The sequence below is a fragment of the Salmo salar genome, chromosome 24, assembly GCF_965601325.2.
Source record: "Salmo salar chromosome 24, fSalSal1, whole genome shotgun sequence".
Classification (NCBI taxonomy): Eukaryota; Metazoa; Chordata; class Actinopteri; order Salmoniformes; family Salmonidae; genus Salmo; species Salmo salar.
The window spans coordinates 37,465,451-37,483,641 of NC_138314.1; the positions used below are offsets into that span (position 1 = coordinate 37,465,451).

General features: G+C 45.6%; 1 protein-coding gene across 4 annotated transcripts in view; it reads left to right on the plus strand.

Annotated features, from left to right (window-relative positions):
* rhobtb4 (Rho related BTB domain containing 4) overlaps positions 1-9,004 on the plus strand; it is a 71,834-nt gene extending 62,830 nt beyond the window's left edge. For all 4 annotated transcript variants that reach the window (XM_045706688.2, XM_045706685.2, XM_045706686.2 and 1 more), the window contains 3 exons: positions 535-774; positions 1,136-1,241; positions 2,088-9,004. In XM_045706688.2, coding sequence (XP_045562644.1) covers positions 535-774; positions 1,136-1,241; positions 2,088-2,266 — 525 coding nt within the window. In that variant the 3' untranslated portion in view covers positions 2,267-9,004. The remainder of the gene's footprint in view (positions 1-534; positions 775-1,135; positions 1,242-2,087) is intronic.
* Positions 9,005-18,191: the final 9,187 nt, after the last annotated feature.

An 18,191-nucleotide genomic window follows, 5' to 3' on the forward strand; every position in this document is an offset into this window, starting at 1 on the left:
AGTGACCCATCGGGTTCTTGGTCACCTCCCTGACCAAGGCCCTTCTCCCCCTATTGCTCAGTTTGGCCGGTTGGCCAGCTCTAGGAAGAGTCTTGGTGGTTCCAAACTTCTTCCATTTAAGAATGATGGAGACTACTGTGTTCTTGGGGACCTTCAATGCTGCAGAAATTGTTAGGTACCCTTTCCCAGATCTGTGCCTCGACACATTCCCGTCTCGGAGCTCAACAGACAATTCCTTCAGCCTCATGGCTTGGTTTTTGCTCTGACATGCACTGTCAACTGTGGGACATGATATAGACAGTTGTGTGCCTTTTCAAATCATGTCCAATCAATTGAATATACCACAGTTGGGCTCCAATCAAACACTTGAGTTACAGACAAATTACTACTGGAAGACATACTAAATGTAAATATTTATCTCTCTACGTCTCTCTCTCTCCCTCTCTCTCTCTTTCGCTCTCTCTCTCTACGTCTCTTTCTCTCTCTCTCTCCATCTCTCTCCTTCTCTCTTTCTCTCTCTCCCCTTCTCTCCAGGTGTCCATCCCTGACACCAGTAGTGCCTGTATGCGTGCAGTGTTGGAGTTCCTATACTGTGGGCTGGTGACGGCCTGTCCTGACTTGGAGCCTATGGAGCTCATCGTCCTATCCAACCGGCTGTGTCTGCCACGCCTCGTTGCCCTCACAGAGCAACATGTTGTGGATGAGCTGCTACAGTGTTTGGTGAAGGGAGTAGACATTGACGGACAGGTGCTTGCTTACCTGGAGTTGGCTCAGGTGAGTCTCCAAATTCATCTACAAGTACTCACTGTATATTCTCAGTGACAGTTGTAGTGAAGACACTGTTACTGCAATACTGTACGTGGTTGTTAAGGAAATACTATTTCACTGGAGGGAATATTCTAGCTGACATCCCTAAACGATGAGACCACCCTAAAGCTTAGGCCTATATATCATATACAGGACTGTATAGAACTCTGTTCTACAATGACTGGTGACTTTAGTCATTAGTCAAAGCCATTTGTACACTTCCCATTCAAGTTCATCTTTCTTATTTGTAAAGTAAGAAAGTTGGAGGTGTTTTCTTGTCATTTAACCTTTTTGATGGACTACTCACCTATTCATTCATCCCTGGCAGTTCCACAATGCCAAGCAGCTTTATGCCTGGTGTCTCCATCACATCTGCACCAACTACAACAGCGTTTGTCGCAAGTTCCCCAAAGACATGAAGGTCATGTCTCCAGGTACAAACCAAGGCCCTCTCTCTCTTCTCTCTTCTCTCATGTCTCCTCCATCCCTCTCCACGTCAATAGATAGACTACACATATTGATGTAGTGCTTGTTTGTTTTTTGCTTTAGAAGGGCTTTGAGATTTATGTCTGTTATGAAAAGCAATATAGAAGTTGAATCAATTTTTATTATTCTCAGCTTGTTTTGTACTGCCTGTACTACCTCCAATCCCCAACTTCCCTTCCCACCTCCAATCCCCAACTTCCCTCCCACCTCCAATCCCCAACTTCCCTTCCACCTCCAATCCCCAACTTCCCTTCCCACCTCCCCTCCCTCCTCCAATCCCCAACTTCCCTCCCACCTTCAATCCCCAACTCCCCTTCCCACCTCCCCTCCCACCTTCAATCCCCAACTTCCCTTCCCACTTCCCCTCCCTCCTCCAATCCCCAACTTCCCTCACTCCCTCCTCCAATCCCCAACTTCCCTCCCTCCCTCCTCCAATCCCCAACTTCCCTCCCTCCCTCCTCCAATCCCCAACTTCCCTCCCTCCCTCCTCCAATCCCCAACTTCCCTCCCCACCTCCCTCCTTCCTTCCTTCCCCTCCACTCTTCCCCTCCTTCCCTCCACTCCTCTCACTTATTTTTTTCACATTTGTTTTTTCTCCTTTATATTCACGCTTTCCCCTCCTGCCTCCTGTTCTGATGTTATTTGGCATCCTCTCGCTTCCCTTCATTTCACTCTTTGTTCTTTCTACATCTATTTATGTACATTTCTCCCTTTCAATTATTAATTTGTTTATTCTGATCATCTCCTCTCTCTCTCTCTCTCCTCTCTCTCTCTCTCTCTCTCTCTGTATGTAGAGAACCAGAGGCACTTTGAGAAGCAGCGGTGGCCTCCAGTGTGGTTCCTGAAGGAGGAGGACCGCTACCTGCGCTCTCAGAAGGAGCGCCAGCGGGAGGAAGAGATCCTCCGTAAGCAGCACACCAAGAGGGGCTGGTGCTTCTGGAGACACCCGTCCTCCTCGCCCCACGTCTCCTGAGGCTGTCGCCCCTCCATGACCCCTCCTGACCTCAGACTGAGGAGGCCATGAGCCTACCACCCCTCCATAACGGGAGAGCCAAGTCTCACCTCTGTATGATTGTCTGTGTTTGTGTGGTTGTACTGGGTACCAGAAGTCCTCACAAGGAACATTTGGACAACTGGGGACATTTTGCCAGTCCTCACAAAGAAAGGGGCTATTTTAAGGTTAGGGTTAGGGTAACAATTGGGGTTCAGGTTAGAATGAAGGTTAGGAGTTAGGTTTAGTTTTAGGGTTTGGGGTTAAGGTTAGGGTTAAGGGTAAGTTTTGGGTTAGGGAAAATAGGATTTTGAATGGGGATAAATGTGTTGGTCCCCACAAAGGTAGTAAAACAAATGTGTGTGTGTGTGTGCACGTATGTGCGAGGTTCTCCACCCCCACAGCTGTAGGTCAGGCGTGGGCAGTTCTCTATAGCCCAGCTGGCCTCTCCTTGCCGGGCCGCAGTCCAGTGCTGCCTCTTCCCCTGAGCTCCACCCATGCCACCAACCGGGAGTGATGGGAAATGGAACAAGGGCTCTCTCTGTCTCTCAGTCACACAGATGCTAAAGACCATTCCACAGACCACTGCGAAGACTCCCCTATGGGGAGGTTACCTCTGCCTTCAAGTCTATTCAGACTGTTAGAACACTGGACCAGACCGGTAGCCAGAGGCGCTCCAGCGCTGGTCCAACACACAAGGAGGAATGTTTCTGTTTGGTTGTTCTTTCACCATGAGGTCTGGTCAGGGGTAATGACACACACCACCCAAAGACACACGCAGTGTTGAAGACCCTGATGACCAAAATGGCGGCAGGGATTTCAAATTAGAGTAGAGCCTATCCCAGACCTGGGTGTTTTTCCTCAGAGTCTCTGACCACCACTTATGCCTGTCTAACTTCTCGTCCATAGACTTGTCCTCCATTTAAGAAAAGTTTGACACCATTTTGTTTTCTTTCAGGTCTCATCCCAGTGAAGCTCTGTGTTGGAGGTTTGAATCCCAAATGTTGTCCTAGGGTACCTAGACTGTTCTAGAATCACCTGTCTCAAAGGGAGGGGGAGTAGAGGGGGTAGTCTGGGTTTAGGAACCTGCTCCAGCCCAGCAGATGGCTGGTGGTTCAACCACGCATCATGTCCCCCCAACCCCCACATAACACTAAGAGGAGAGGCCAACAGTGCTGAACAACCTGACCAAATCCCCCGCAAAGACATACAAAGTGAACACTTGATAGCAATTCTGGATCAGAGGGCTTTGATACCACTGCCATGGGAGGGAGTAAGAAGCAGAACTGAACAGAGTTCTTGCTCCTTCTTGATTGACCACTAGGGTGCCCCTCAGCCAGCCTGCCTTTACTCATCCTTACCACAGGGGGCAGCACTGCTCAGGGTACCATCATCAACAGTCACCTGGAGCAAACAGGAGTTTTCTCCCCTACCTGTTTATATCCTTGACTCCAGTAGCTTTTGACTTTTCTTTTATTCCAGTTGTATTTGAAAGGCAACTTTAGCTGTTTGTCCTCACATAATGTTGAAAGGTATTATACCAAAAATGAAGCTGTGACATGTTCTCTCCCTCCTGTCTCTTCGCCCTCAACCTCTCCTCCTCCGTAACATGGCAAATATGCGAGGAAAGGAAAAAGGGATTAGGAAAGGAGGAATAATCTTTTGATCCCTGTCTGTGTGTCTTTAAAGCTGCAGTGTCAGGTAAAACCCAAGTGTCACTGCAGCACATTGTCTTTCACTCCTCTAGCTGGAATTGAAAACGGTGCTCAATATGTCTACTAAAAGACACTATGACACACACACACTTAAACTTACACACACACACTTAAGCATACACACACACACACACTTAAACATACATGCACACCTTGTTCCTTTTCTGTCCACTAATTTTGAAATGTCAGCCCAGTCCTTCATCAGTGTTAATATGCAGGAACCTGATCTACAAAGATAATGTTACATTCACATCTGATGCACAAGTGTCCTATGAACGGTTTAGGATCTCTTGGAAAAGCTTTAGGGGTTTTGGGTTCTTTTTCCTTATCCAAAGGTGTGTGGCAGTCTAATAGACGTTGTGTTAGTGAATATATTCAGAGTATTATTCATTTCAATGATGGTCATTTCAGTATGAGTAGAGTTGAATCTTAACATTAAGTTAACTACATAATTTGCAATACAGTATTAGACCAAATATTGCACTTGTTTTTAGTTTCAGAGTGCAGTTTTATTTATTTGCGAGGGAGTGTGCTGTTTCAATCAGTTGTTAACAAAGAGGATGCAGTTCCGTCTTTTAGTTGAATGCTATTGGAGTTGTATGTTGAACTGCTGAGGAACTCTTAATAACCCAGTGCACCTTTAAGATCTCCATGAATCCACGACAGTGTGTATCAGAACAGGCGTGTTGAAAAAAGAAGAAGATAACTCGTAAAGCGTTGTTACTGTGTTTTATTTTCTTCTCTTTAGGAGTGAATGTGAAAAAAAACAAGACTTTTTGACACGTTTTTTCTTAAGCACTTTTGTTCTATTTGTGGGTTTGAGATTTCCACCCCTGTAACATTTCTGTCATATCCAGAGCGAATAGGGTTAAATGCCTTGCTCAAGGGTACATAGGAAAATTTGTCACCTAGTCAGCTCTGGAATTAGAACCAGCGACCTTTCGGTTACTGGTCCAACGCTCTTAACCGCTAGGCTACTTGACTAACAGCGGGACAACTCACCAATAGATGGTGTGAAACATGGCTCGTTTTGCTTTTCTCCACAGAAGACATGTTTTGAGTCTTCCAACAACTACTGAAATAGCTTTACGGTAGGATCTTACAGGACCCAAGTGAGAATTGGGCTGACCTTACCAACAAAATATAGAAGGGAAAATAACCCAGGCTGATCTTACCAACAAAATATAGAAGGGGAAAATAACCCAGGCTGGCCTTACCAACAAAATATAGAAGGGAAAATAACCCAGGCTGACCTTACCAACAAAATATAGAAGGGAAAATAACCCAGGCTGATCTTACCAACAAAATAAAGAAGGGGAAAATAACCCAGGCTGGCCTTACCAACAAAATATAGAAGGGGAAAATAACCCAGGCTGACCTTACCAACAAAATATAGAAGGGAAAATAACCCAGGCTGATCTTACCAACAAAATAAAGAAGGGGAAAATAACCCAGGCTGACCTTACCAACAAAATATAGAAGGGAAAATAACCCAGGCTGACCTTACCAACAAAATATAGAAGGGAAAATAACCCAGGCTGACCTTACCAACAAAATATAGAAGGGGAAAATAACCCAGGCTGACCTTACCAACAAAATATAGAAGGGGAAAATAACCCAGGCTGGCCTTACCAACAAAATATAGAAGGGGAAAATAACCCAGGCTGATCTTACTAACAAAATATAGAAGGGAAAATAACCCAGGCTGACCTTACCAACAAAATATAGAAGGGGAAAATAACCCAGGCTGACCTTACCAACAAAATATAGAAGGGGAAAATAACCCAGGCTGACCTTACCAACAAAATATAGAAGGGAAAATAACCCAGGCTGACCTTACCAACAAAATATAGAAGGGGAAAATAACCCAGGCTGACCTTACCAACAAAATATAGAAGGGGCAAATAACCCAGGCTGATCTTACCAACAAAATATAGAAGGGTAAATAACCCAGGCTGATCTTACCAACAAAATATAGAAGGGAAAATAACCCAGGCTGATCTTACCAACAAAATATAGAAGGGGAAAATAACCCAGGCTGATCTTACCAACAAAATATAGAAGGGAAAATAACCCAGGCATCTTGGCGCCCCTATTTAGGGCTGGGATATTAGACCATTCATCTGGGGTTGACGTGGGGACATACAGATGTTTTCACTTCATGACCCCTTTCTATGCCCCAAGGAGGAGTTATTTGAGTCCTACTAATGGTAGACATGCCCTACAAAGCCTTCCCTCATGGTTTGTGCCTTAAATATGTACATCCACTATTAGGAACAGAGTATACTCTTAAGTGTACAGTGTAGTGTAGTTTAAGGTAGATGTATACAGTTACAGACAGGTTCTGCAAAGGATAATAGCTGAACTGATTGATTCAGTCTCTGGTTATGCTAACACACCCAGTCTCACCCCCCACCCAGGCCAGAGAGGCAGGTCTCTCCCTGGTCTGTCTCCTACGACTGAGCCTCCCTCTGGGGCAACAGACCCCAGCCCTCCTGGAGAGACACTGGGTCTGCTGGTGGTCAGTCAAAGACAGTCCTTACATTAGTAGATGAAGGGGATTTCATATATTGTAAGGTTTGTTTCTGGTTGGCTAACGGATTTGAGTCAGTCACAAACCAGCAGAGGACCCACTGTAAACCCCTAGAGGCCCAGGGTTAGACACCTTTGATCTCGTGGACACCAAAGTTACTATGAGGATACTGGTTTCCTTGTGTGAATGCTGGTCAATACTTGTGGGATGTGGTTATTAGTATTTTTGCATGGTGGCCGGATTTTGGCATTGTAATGACACTCTTCTCTTGACTTTTAATATTGGATTGCACTTTTCTTATTTTCTGTCGTTTTAGCTCTGCCTTTTTGTGCTTGGCATGGACTACTTCTTAAAAAAGTTTATAAAAACAATAATATTTTGTAGCATGGGGTCTCCTTTGTTTTTTAACTGTCCATGTGGTGTACTTGGTTTTATTGAGTGGGTATCTCATGCTCACAGACAAAGACAAACTGGACTCAGTGGTAGTATTCATAGCATTAGTGGCTGACATTGAAGCCTCTTAAGTCATAATATTCAAATTTGATATAATATTATTCTCATACATTCAGTTGGGTTGTGTACAGCCGAAAGGTAACATAATTGTGATCTCAGAATAACATTGACGGTACACAGGAATTTTACAGAGATGTCTTGCTTCTTGTACAGTGTTATAGCAGTATCTTAACACTGTTCTGTGGTGTATTGGAAGCAGGAGGTTAGATATGAGACATGGTGTTCTTGGGTTGCCAGCTGTTGGCCACGTGGTTGCCCCAGGAATTGACAGTGCTAGTACAGTACATAGTTGTAGTTTGCGCTCAAGTTCTAACACTATATGAGTTCATACACCTTGAGAATGTCCTATTTATACAATGGGCTGCCTTGGGAGCTAAAGGGAATGTTTTGATTTGACTTCTAAAACAATTCCTTGGCTTTGACCAGCCACCGATAGTTGAGCCACATTGTCCCCTAGAGGCTCATTTCTGTAACTTCACATTTGGTGCGAGATGATGGACTATCATTTGAACTGCGGTTACTGCACTACTGTCATTTAGTCCAGACTCGTTTATGATGTCACTTGAACATCACCCTAGTTCAGATTAGCTATAGAGTGTAGTAGTATAAACTCAAGAAAACATGAGTGTTCCTATGAGAATTTGCTGTAACATTGATAAAGCTAATATTTTCTAACATGACATTTATTGATGGAAAGAAACCATTGTTGTTTGCCCCTGGCCTGGCGTCTCCTGTGCCTTTGAGATATTCTCACGCTGTTGCCTGACTCCCCGAACCCTCCTATAGGCTTGCCATACGCATGAGGGGGCCTCCAAACCACTGCCTTCTGGGTTCAGGTTGGCACCCAAGCTAAAAACACACGCACACACACATTCAACCAGGCAGGTTTCCTTCTCGTCTCTTAGTGCCTGTGGATCGACCCATCTTTCGTAAATCCTATGCTGTGTACCAGAGAGGCTCTGCTAATGAGGCCTACGGTAGTCTACAGTAGTTGTGGGGTACACATTGCAAAAGGCGCCTGACTTGGAGCTTTACAGATATGTCACCCAAACCTTGTTACATCATCCAAACAAGCTAAGCTATAGATAATAAACTGTGGAGAGGACATTGAGATCCAAGAGATTTCAGATTTCGTAACAAACTGATCTTTTGCACTCGGCAGTCTGTCAAGGCCTGCACTTTCCGTCTATTATGTAGCCTTTAAACCATGTGTGTACTAATAAATTATTAAACCAAGATTTACCAGCTTGCCTGAGCAGTCAGAAACAACTTCAACCCAAATCTGGCTCCTGCCCTCTCTCTCTCTCCTTGGTAAGGCTCTTTAGACAGAGACTGCGGTTGTGTAGAACTGGGCTATTCATTCGAAATGTAGGGCGGGAGTCCCATCTGTAAAGACTGAGACACTACCACAATATGTGATGTTCAGCAGTACTGTGTCTACCATTTTGACTCAAAATGGCAGAACTGCTCCTTTGCTGTAATGGTATCCACAGTTAACTTTGGATACCCGACCTCCACTTGTTTGACCCAAAGCTGGCTGTTAGCCTAGAGAGTCCTGTCTCGGAAGTGGCCCAGGACATAGAGCTGGGAGGGGGAGAGACAGGAGCCGTAGTAGGGTGAAGATGAATCTCTGCTCTGTGACTTTGTGTGATGTATGGTGAATCTCTGCTCTGTGACTTTTCAGTGTGATTTATGCATATTATTATTATTATTATTATGCACTTTTGTTTCCCCCTTCTCATTTCATTTTCCAGTTCAAATTGATATTAACTGCTTGTGTTAATACGTTTATGAAACTCTACACCACATACACAATATTAAGGGCTTTTTTAAAAAGACAACAATCAGAATGTTTTGCTGCTTTTGAAAAATAAATAAATTATTTAATATTTTTGAACCACTGTGATTTGTAAAAAGATTTTAAAAAATGTAACAAATTAATAAAAAAAAAACACGTTTTTTTGCTGTTTTGGTATTTTTAATATTTAACCTCATTTTTAACAAAACCTGTCTGCATATCTGTATGGTTCCTACACAATGAGTGCTGGGAGCCAGCCTGTGGACCTATTGGAAGGATCCCTGCCTTGGCCTATACAGAAGGAAGGGAGCATGAAGATGCGAAGCTGCCGCATGTTATGCACACACACACACACACACACACACACACACACACACACACACACACACACACACACACTGGCTCTTTGTCTCTGTTTCCACAGAGGCAAATCTCTAGTGTCAGCTAAGCAACACACCCAGCAAGTTACCTCAAGGTTTGTTATTAATGCTGCTGTTATGGTGACCAGCCTCCTGTGCTGCTGTTATGGTGACCAGCCTCCTGTGCTGCTGTTATGGTGACCAGCCTCCTGTGCTGCTGTTATAGTGACCAGCCTCCTGTGCTGCTGTTATGGTGACCAGCCTCCTGTGCTGCTGTTATGGTGACCAGCCTCCTGTGCTTCTGTTATGGTGACCAGCCTCCTGTGCTGCTGTTATAGTGACCAGCCTCCTGTGCTGCTGTTATAGTGACCAGCCTCCTGTGCTGCTGTTATAGTGACCAGCCTCCTGTGCTTCTGTTATGGTGACCAGCCTCCTGTGCTTCTGTTATGGTGACCAGCCTCCTGTGCTGCTGTTATAGTGACCAGCCTCCTGTGCTGCTGTTATGGTGACCAGCCTCCTGTGCTGCAGTTATGGTGACCAGCCTCCTGTGCTGCTGTTATGGTGACCAGCCTCCTGTGCTGCTGTTATAGTGACCAGCCTCCTGTGCTGCTGTTATAGTGACCAGCCTCCTGTGCTGCTGTTATGGTGACCAGCCTCCTGTGCTGCTGTTATGGTGACCAGCCTCCTGTGCTGCTGTTATAGTGACCAGCCTCCTGTGCTGCTGTTATGGTGACCAGCCTCCTGTGCTTCTGTTATGGTGACCAGCCTCCTGTGCTGCTGTTATAGTGACCAGCCTCCTGTGCTGCTGTTGTAGTGACCAGCCTCCTGTGCTGCTGTTATAGTGACCAGCCTCCTGTGCTGCTGTTGTAGTCATAAATGCGATGGATTATTTCTCCAAGGTGGAGAAAAGGCAGGAGAAGAGAAAAGAGAACTCCAGTGAAGTTAATTTGGCACAAGACAAAGTGGATGAAATTTGTGAGATCATACGAGATATTGCCATTGGTCGTCTACTTCACCGATCAGTAGAGAATAGTGTAACAGTTTATCTACGCTTCCGTTCAAAAGTTTGGGGTCACTTAGAAATGTCCTTGTTTTTGAAAGAAAAGCTCTTTTATTTGTCAATTAAAATAACAGAAAATTGATCAGAAATACAGTGTAGACATTGTTAATGTTGTAAATGACTATTGCAGCTGGAAACAGCTGATATTATTTATTGAACACAAGAATGGTGTATTGGTATAAAAGACAAGTATGCAATTCTTATCTAAACATAAAAGAGCAGACAGAAACAACAACACCCAGAGTTCTGGGTACAAAACAAATATTACAAAACAAGACATACAGAACAAGGACAGGTAGAAAGAAAGAGGGTAGATGTCACCCCCCTTATTCCCCCCTATTCCCCTCCCGACTGCACGGGTGGCGGGGCAAGCACATGCTGCCCAAAGGTAGATTCAAATATTACAATTAAGAGTGCATTAAAATGTACAAATTCACAGCGCCGACTGGTCCAAGTAAGAGATGAAAGGCTGCCATATTTGGTCAAATGTTGATAATTTATTGTTCAGAATATATCTAATTCTTTCTAAGTGTACAGTGTTTGCCAATTCGCTGAGCCATAATTTGGTAGAGGGCGCTTCCCTCCTTTTCCAAAACAACAAGATACATTTTTTTACCGAAATGAGACGAAGAGATGAGTTGCTTTTGGGGGTTGATTAATCCGTTTCGGGAATCAGACACTCCCAGGATTATCAGAAGCAGGTCTGGGTCTATTGAAGTCTCCAGAACTTCAGAGAGGATCCTAAAAATTCCACACCAATAACCATACAAGCTAGAGCATAGGGCAAAGCAGTGGAGTAGTGTACCCTGCTCAGCCTGACATTTATCACACATAGGGGATGTACCAGGAAATATCCTATGCAGTTTGGTTTTGGAATAGTGTAATCTGTGTAACACCTTGAATTGTATGAGATGATGTCTGGAGTTAATGGAGCAGGTGTGGATATACTCCAAGCTGTCCTCCCAGTCTGCCACCGAAATATCAGTCCCTAGTTCTTCCTCCCATTTTGCCTTAATGGCATCTATAGATGTCACGGTTGTCTGAAGGAGCGTGGTTGTAGTTCCACATTTTATTAAATCCGTGAAACTTACGCAATACACAAAATAACTGAAAATACAAAAACAACAAACCGTGACGCAGAGAGAAACCAACACTACTCAAAATATATTAACCCACAAAATAGGAAGAGAAAAAAACCCTACTTAAATATGATCTCCAATCAGAGGCAACGAGGATCAGCTGCCTCCAATTAGAGATGAACCCAAACAACCCCAACAAAGAAATAGAAAAACACAAAACACCCCCTGTCACGCCCTGACCTACTATAAAATGACATCTTACTAGGGTCAGGACGTGACAGTACCCCCCCCCCCCCCCCCAAAAGGTGCATACTCCGAATGCAACAAAGCAAAAAAAAGACCATAAAACAAAAGGGAGGGTAGGGAGGGTGATAATTGTCTATGGCGGCTCAAATGCAGTCCACATAACCTTAACCTCCAACAGAGGTAGCGGCTCCGGTTCGGGGCGTAATCCCCGCTCCACCGGTTGATCCCTCTGCTCTAGTACCACCGGACCGTGGATCGTTGTCGGAGGAACCGGACTGTAGATCATTGCTGGAGGTTCCGGGCTGCCTCTGGAGGTTCCGGGCTGCGGGCCGCCGCTGGAGGATCCGTGCCGTGGATCATCACTACAGGTTCCGTGCCGTGGATCATCACTGGAGGCTTCGTGCCATGGATCCTCTCTACAGGCTCCGGGCCATGGATCATCCCTACAGGCTCCGGGCCATGGATCATCCCTACAGGCTCCGGGCCATGGATCATCCCTACAGGCTCCGGGCCATAGATCATCACTGGAGGCTTCATTCGTGGAGCTGCAATAGGTCTCACCGGACTAGGGAACGTCGCTGGGAGTTCTGGACTAGGGAATGTCGCTGGAGGCTTCCTTCGTAGAGCTGGAATAGGTCTCACCGGACTAGGGAACGTCGCTGGGAGTTCTGGACTAGGGAACGTCGCTGGGAGTTCTGGACTAGGGAACGTCGCTGAAGGCTCCGGACTGGAGAGCGTGACCGGAGGCCAGGTGCGCAGAGCAGGCACAGGGTATACTGGGTCGTGGAGGCGCACTGGAGATCTGAAGCTTATGGCTGGCACAACCCGTCCTGGCTGTATAACCTCTGTAGCCTGACAAGTGCAAGGCGTTATGACAGGTCGAACAGGTTTGTGTTGGCGAACTGGGGTTACCGTGCGTAGAGCTGGCGCAGGATAACCTGGGCCGAGAAAACGCACCGGAGACCAGGAACGCTGAGCAGGCATACTCCTTCATGGCTGAATCTAGCACGGCACCTGTGAGGAGCTTGCACCGAGCGCACCGGGCTGTAGCTGCGCACTGGCGACATAGTGCGTAACTCAGCATAACATGGTGCCTGCTCGGTCACTCGCCCCCCACAGTAAGCACGGGGAGTTGGCACAGGTCTCCACCCTGACTCCGCCAATCTCCCCATGTGCCCCCCCCAAAAAAAATTTGGGGGGGCTGCCTCTCGCACTTGCCTCGCCGTTGGTATCGTGCCTCCTCTCGTCGCCGCTCTGCTCTCGCTGCCTCCACCTGTTCCCATGGAAGGCGATCCCATCCAGCTTGGATCTCCTCCCACGTCCAGGATCCCTTGCCGTCCAGAATTTCTTCCCAGGTCCATAACTTTCCATGCTGCTTGGTCCTTTTATGGTGGGTTATTCTGTCACAGTTGTCTGAAGGAGCGGACCAAAGTGCAGCGTGGTTGTAGTTCCACATTTGATTAAATCCGGGAAATTTATGCAATACACAAAATAACTGAATATACAAAAACAACAAACTGTGACGCAGAGAGAAACCAACACTACTCAAGATATTAACCCACAAAACAGGAAGAGAAAAAACCCCTACTTAAATATGATCTCCAATCAGAGGCAACGAGGATCAGCTGCCTCCAATTAGAGATGAACCCAAACAACCCCAACATAGAAATAGAAAAACTAGAACTTAAACATAGAAATAGAAAGCATAGAAAAACACAAAACACCCCCTGGTGTGCCCTGACCTACTCTACTATAAAAAAAATGACATCTTACTAGGGTCAGGACGTGACAGTAGAAGGTATGCTAACAGATTGAAAAGCGTCATATAGACGAGATATCAGTTTGTCTGAGGTGGGGCATATTTTTATGCATCCGTCAAACATGGAAGGTTTGAAACAGCTGATTTTTAATGGAATATCTACATTGGCGTACAGAGGCCCATTATCAGCAACTACCACTCCTGTGTTCCAATGGCACGCTGTGTTAGCTAATCCAAGTTGATCGTTTTAAAAGGCTAATTGATCATTAGAAAACCCTTTTGCAATTACGTTAGCACAGCTGAAAACTGTTGTTTCTAATTAAAGAAGCAATAAAACTGGCCTTCTTTAGTTGAGTATCTGGAGCATCAGCATTTGTGGGTTCGATTACAGGTTCAAAATGGCCAGAAACAAATAACTTTCTTATGAAACTCGTCAGTCTATTCATGGTCTGAGAAATGAAGGCTATTCCATGCGAGAAATTGCCAAGAAACTGAAGATCTCATACAACGCTGTGTACTACTACCTTCACAGAACAGCTCAAACTGGCTCTAACCAGAATAGAAAGAGTGGGAGGCCCCGGTGCACAACTGAGCAAGAGGACAAGTACATTAGAGTGTCTAGTTTGTGAAACAAACGCCTCACAAGCCCTCAACTGGCAACTTCATTAAATTGCACACGCAAAACACCAGTCACAACGTCAACAGTGAAGAGGTGACCCCGGGATGCTGGCCTTCTAGACAGAGTTCCTCTGTCCTGTGTTCTTTTGCTCATCTTAATCTTTTATTTTTATTGGCCAGCCTGAGATATGGCTTTTTCTTTGCAACTCTGCCTAGAAGGCCAGCATTCCAGAGTCTCCTCTTCACTGTTGAAGTCAATTTTATGTTATTTTAATGGACAAAAAAATGTGCTTTTCTTTCAAAAACAAGGGCAATTCTTAGTGACCCCAACCTTTTGAACGGTAGTGTATATATCCCAACAGTGAGTGTGCACTGTAGTCGCAATGCCCACACAAACTGAGCCGTTGTCCAATTTTGAACCATCATTCCCCAGCTTGCTCCGCTTGTTCCCACCAACACAATGGCTTTCTGACAAGACATCTAGCAGTCTGCCTGTATCCATGACAATATTCTACTTTCCACAGTTTCCTGGAAGGTTCTGGAAGTCAGACAGACAGACTGAATACTGAGTCAGCACAAATCCATGCCATTTGGCTCACTGCTCTACTCATAGGACACATTAATCATTAATATATTTTATTTTCAACCTTCAGAGTTTTTTGTTTTAATAGAGAAAGTCTGGTAAGGGTTTAGTGAACAGCACTTGAACTGGGCTGGGGATCGCTGGGTTGCCATGGTGACTTGTAGTGATATGGCTGATGGGTCACATCAGAAACGCAGTGGGGGGTTAAGGGTCATGGAGTTGTTGTACCCAGCGATCTCAACCGGTGTGCTTGTGTGCCTTCTTGTGTTAATTGGTTGATGGCAATAAAAACCCTCCCATGTGCCCCAATGTTGACAACACCCATTCATCACCAGTAACACAAGTCCAGCTGCCACCCAGAGTCCTTAACTCACCTCATTTCTCCTCATATTGCAGTAAATGTGAGCATTTCCAGATGTGTGGTGGTTACTGCTGGTTTGTTGTGTCATCTGTCCACTGGCATCGGTGAAGCCTTGATTACAGGCCTGAACGCTGTGTCCTGCACTTTATCAGTGATGTGTACCTAGTTCCCACTGAGCACCAACGCCAGGCCGCCACAGCCCCGCTTAACGCAGTCTGTGATACACAGTGACATCATCATCCCCACATGTGACTGTCGTTTCAGAGTTTTCTCTGGGGAGAAGAGAAGAAGATGTGAAGAATGGAGGGAGAATATTGCCTTCCAGCTGACTATAATATATCTGAGCTGAAAGTATAGATCATAGACTCGAAGTACCTGGGGGTCAGGGTTCTTTACAACAGAGGTTTCTGAGGCCAGTGAGCGTAAACTGCAATGCACTCTTCTGTAGCGGACATGAGTCGGCCATGGTCACGTGACGACGTAGCTCCGCCTACAAACTTCAAAACCAGTTACTGCCCTCAGCCCAAGGAATTTCCTTTTGGTCTAACAGTCTTGGACGTTGGTTGCTCCTGTGGGAGATCCGGGTTTATACCCTGTGTGTAACACACTCTTGGATGGACAAGCAGTGAAAAGCTGTTTGATGTTGACATGCATTGCACGCACGCCCACACACACAGCCTGGGAATTCCTGACAAGAGTGACATACCAAAAAGCCCAGGGAGTTGAGTAGTGACAGCACATTCCTCCTCTCTTTCTATCACTCCTCCAGGGCATGCTGTTGATCTACATCTTCACTGTCCTCTCCACCCACACACACCTCTCAACCAGACCAAGTTTACACAATGTCCATCATGACATAGTGGGCTACATTTTCCATCAGCATGATGACATTTCTGGGCTAATTTAACGACCTGTTTCTGTAGGGGAAAACATAACTGTGTTCTAATTAAGATGTTGGATTCAAACTGATCTTTCCCCTGTTTATGTATTTCCATATCTCTCAGAGGCATGGCAACCTTGTGATGAAGGGGGGACTCAAAAAGAGAGAGGGGACAGGAAGAGAGGGGGAGAGACAGAGAGGAAGAGAGAGAGGGGACAGGAAGAGAGAGGGGAAGAGAGAGAGGGGAAGAGAGAGGGGGAAGAGAGAAAGAGAGGGAGAGAGAGAGGGCAGGGAGAGAGAGAGGAAGAGAGAGAAGTGATACAATGTGTTAATAAATTAGGTATTTTGTCAGTGTGTGCATGTGAATTGTGTGTATAAAGTGTGTGCGTGTGAATTGTGTGTATAAAGTGTGTGTTAGACACATTTGGGCTCGAAGCGAAGATAAGTTAACCAGAGTTAGATGACTGGGGGACATTATTTGGTATGACAGGCCCCTCAGGGGTGCATGCTCAGTCCCCTCCTGCACTCCCTGTTCACCCATGACTGCATGGCCAAGCACGACTCCAACACCATCATTACGTTTGCACAACACAACAGTGGTAGGCCTGATCACCGACAACGATGAGACAGCCTATAGGGAGGTCAGAGACACTGCCAGGACAACAACCTCTCCCTCAATGTGAGTAAGACAAAGCAGATGATCGTGGACTACAGGAAAAGGAGGACCCGAGCACGCCCCCATTCTCATCGACGGGCTGTAGTGGAACAGGTTGAGAGCTTCAAGTTCCTTAGTGTCCACATAACCAACGAACTGTCATGGTCCAAACACACCAAGACAGTCATGAAGATGGCACGACAAAGCCTATTCCCCTTCAGGAGACTGAAAAGATTTGGCATGGGTCCTCAGTTCCTCAAAAAGTTCTACAGCTGCACCAATGCTGACCGGTTGCATCACCACCTGGTATGGCAACTGCTTGGCCTCTGACCGCAAGGCACTTGAGAGGGTAGTGCGTACGGCCCAGTACATCACTGGTGCCAAGCTTCCTGCCATCCAGGACCTCTATACCCAGGGGTGTCAGAGGAAGGCCCTAAAAATTGCCAAAGACTCCAGCCACCCTAGTCATAGACTTTTCTCTCTGCTACTGCACGGAAACGGTAACGGAGTGTCAAGTCTAGGTCCAAAAGGCTTCTTAACAGCTTCTACCCCAAGCCATAAGACTCCTGAACAGCTAACCAAATGGCTACCCGGACTATTTGCATTGACTCTGTCCAATTTGTAAGTCGCTCTGGATAAGAGCGTCTGCTAAATGACTTAAATGTAAATGTAAATGTACTGGTACCCCCTGTATATAGCCTCCACATTGACTCTGTACCGGTACCCCCTGTATATAGCCTCCACATTGACTCTGTACCGGTACCCCCTGTATATAGCCTCGTCATGTGTTATTTTTCTATTTTCTTATTTTTTTCATTGTTTACTTCAGTTTATTTAGTAAATACCTTCTTAACATTTATTTTTTTCTTAAAACTGCATTGTTGGTTCAGGGCTTGTAAGTAAGCATTTCTATTTTAACCTTTATTTAACTAGGCAAGTCAGTTAAGAACAAATTCTTATTTACAATGACAGCCTAGGAACAGTGGGTTAACTGCCATTTTCAGGGATGACAGATTTTTACCGTGTCAGCTCAGGGATTCCATCTAGCAATCTTCCGGTTACTGGGCCAATGCTTTAACCACTAGGCTACCTGCCGTCCCACATTTCACTGTAACGTCCACACCCGCTGTATTTGGTGCATGTGATAAACACGATTTGATTTGATTTTGGTTTGAAGACCTTTTTGCTTATGTACTGCGAGGAAACATCACCATGCACCAATGTACTGTGCAATCAACCATGCTTATAACCATGCTTATAACCATGCTTATAACCATGCTTGTAATCATGATAGAGGCCTACTATGTCTAGCAATAGCTATATATAGTGACCAATAATAACCATCTAGACACACAATCAAGAGATCTGAGAGAGGATGTTGCCTTTCGGATACTCACCTCAACACTGTCACCCACACTGAGCTTGTTCAGGCTATTTCAGGCCAAACAACAAACAGCCAACAACAACTCCTACTGAGATAATTTTGAGAGAGAAAGAGTTTCAGTAAAATGAATGCCCTCCCCCAACCAGCCCCCTTCTATATCTCACCTCCCCCTTCCCCCACTAAAAGCCCCATCCAACAGCAGCTGCCTGCCACTGCACCCGAACGGAGGAAGTGCCGGAGTCGTCTGAAATGAAGCATAACAGCACAACAAATCATGTCCTGCCAGGAGCCCCGGCCAGGGCAGAGAGAAGCCCCTAATGACAGGAAGTTGTACGAATAATAGAGGCTTGGGAATATGGGGATG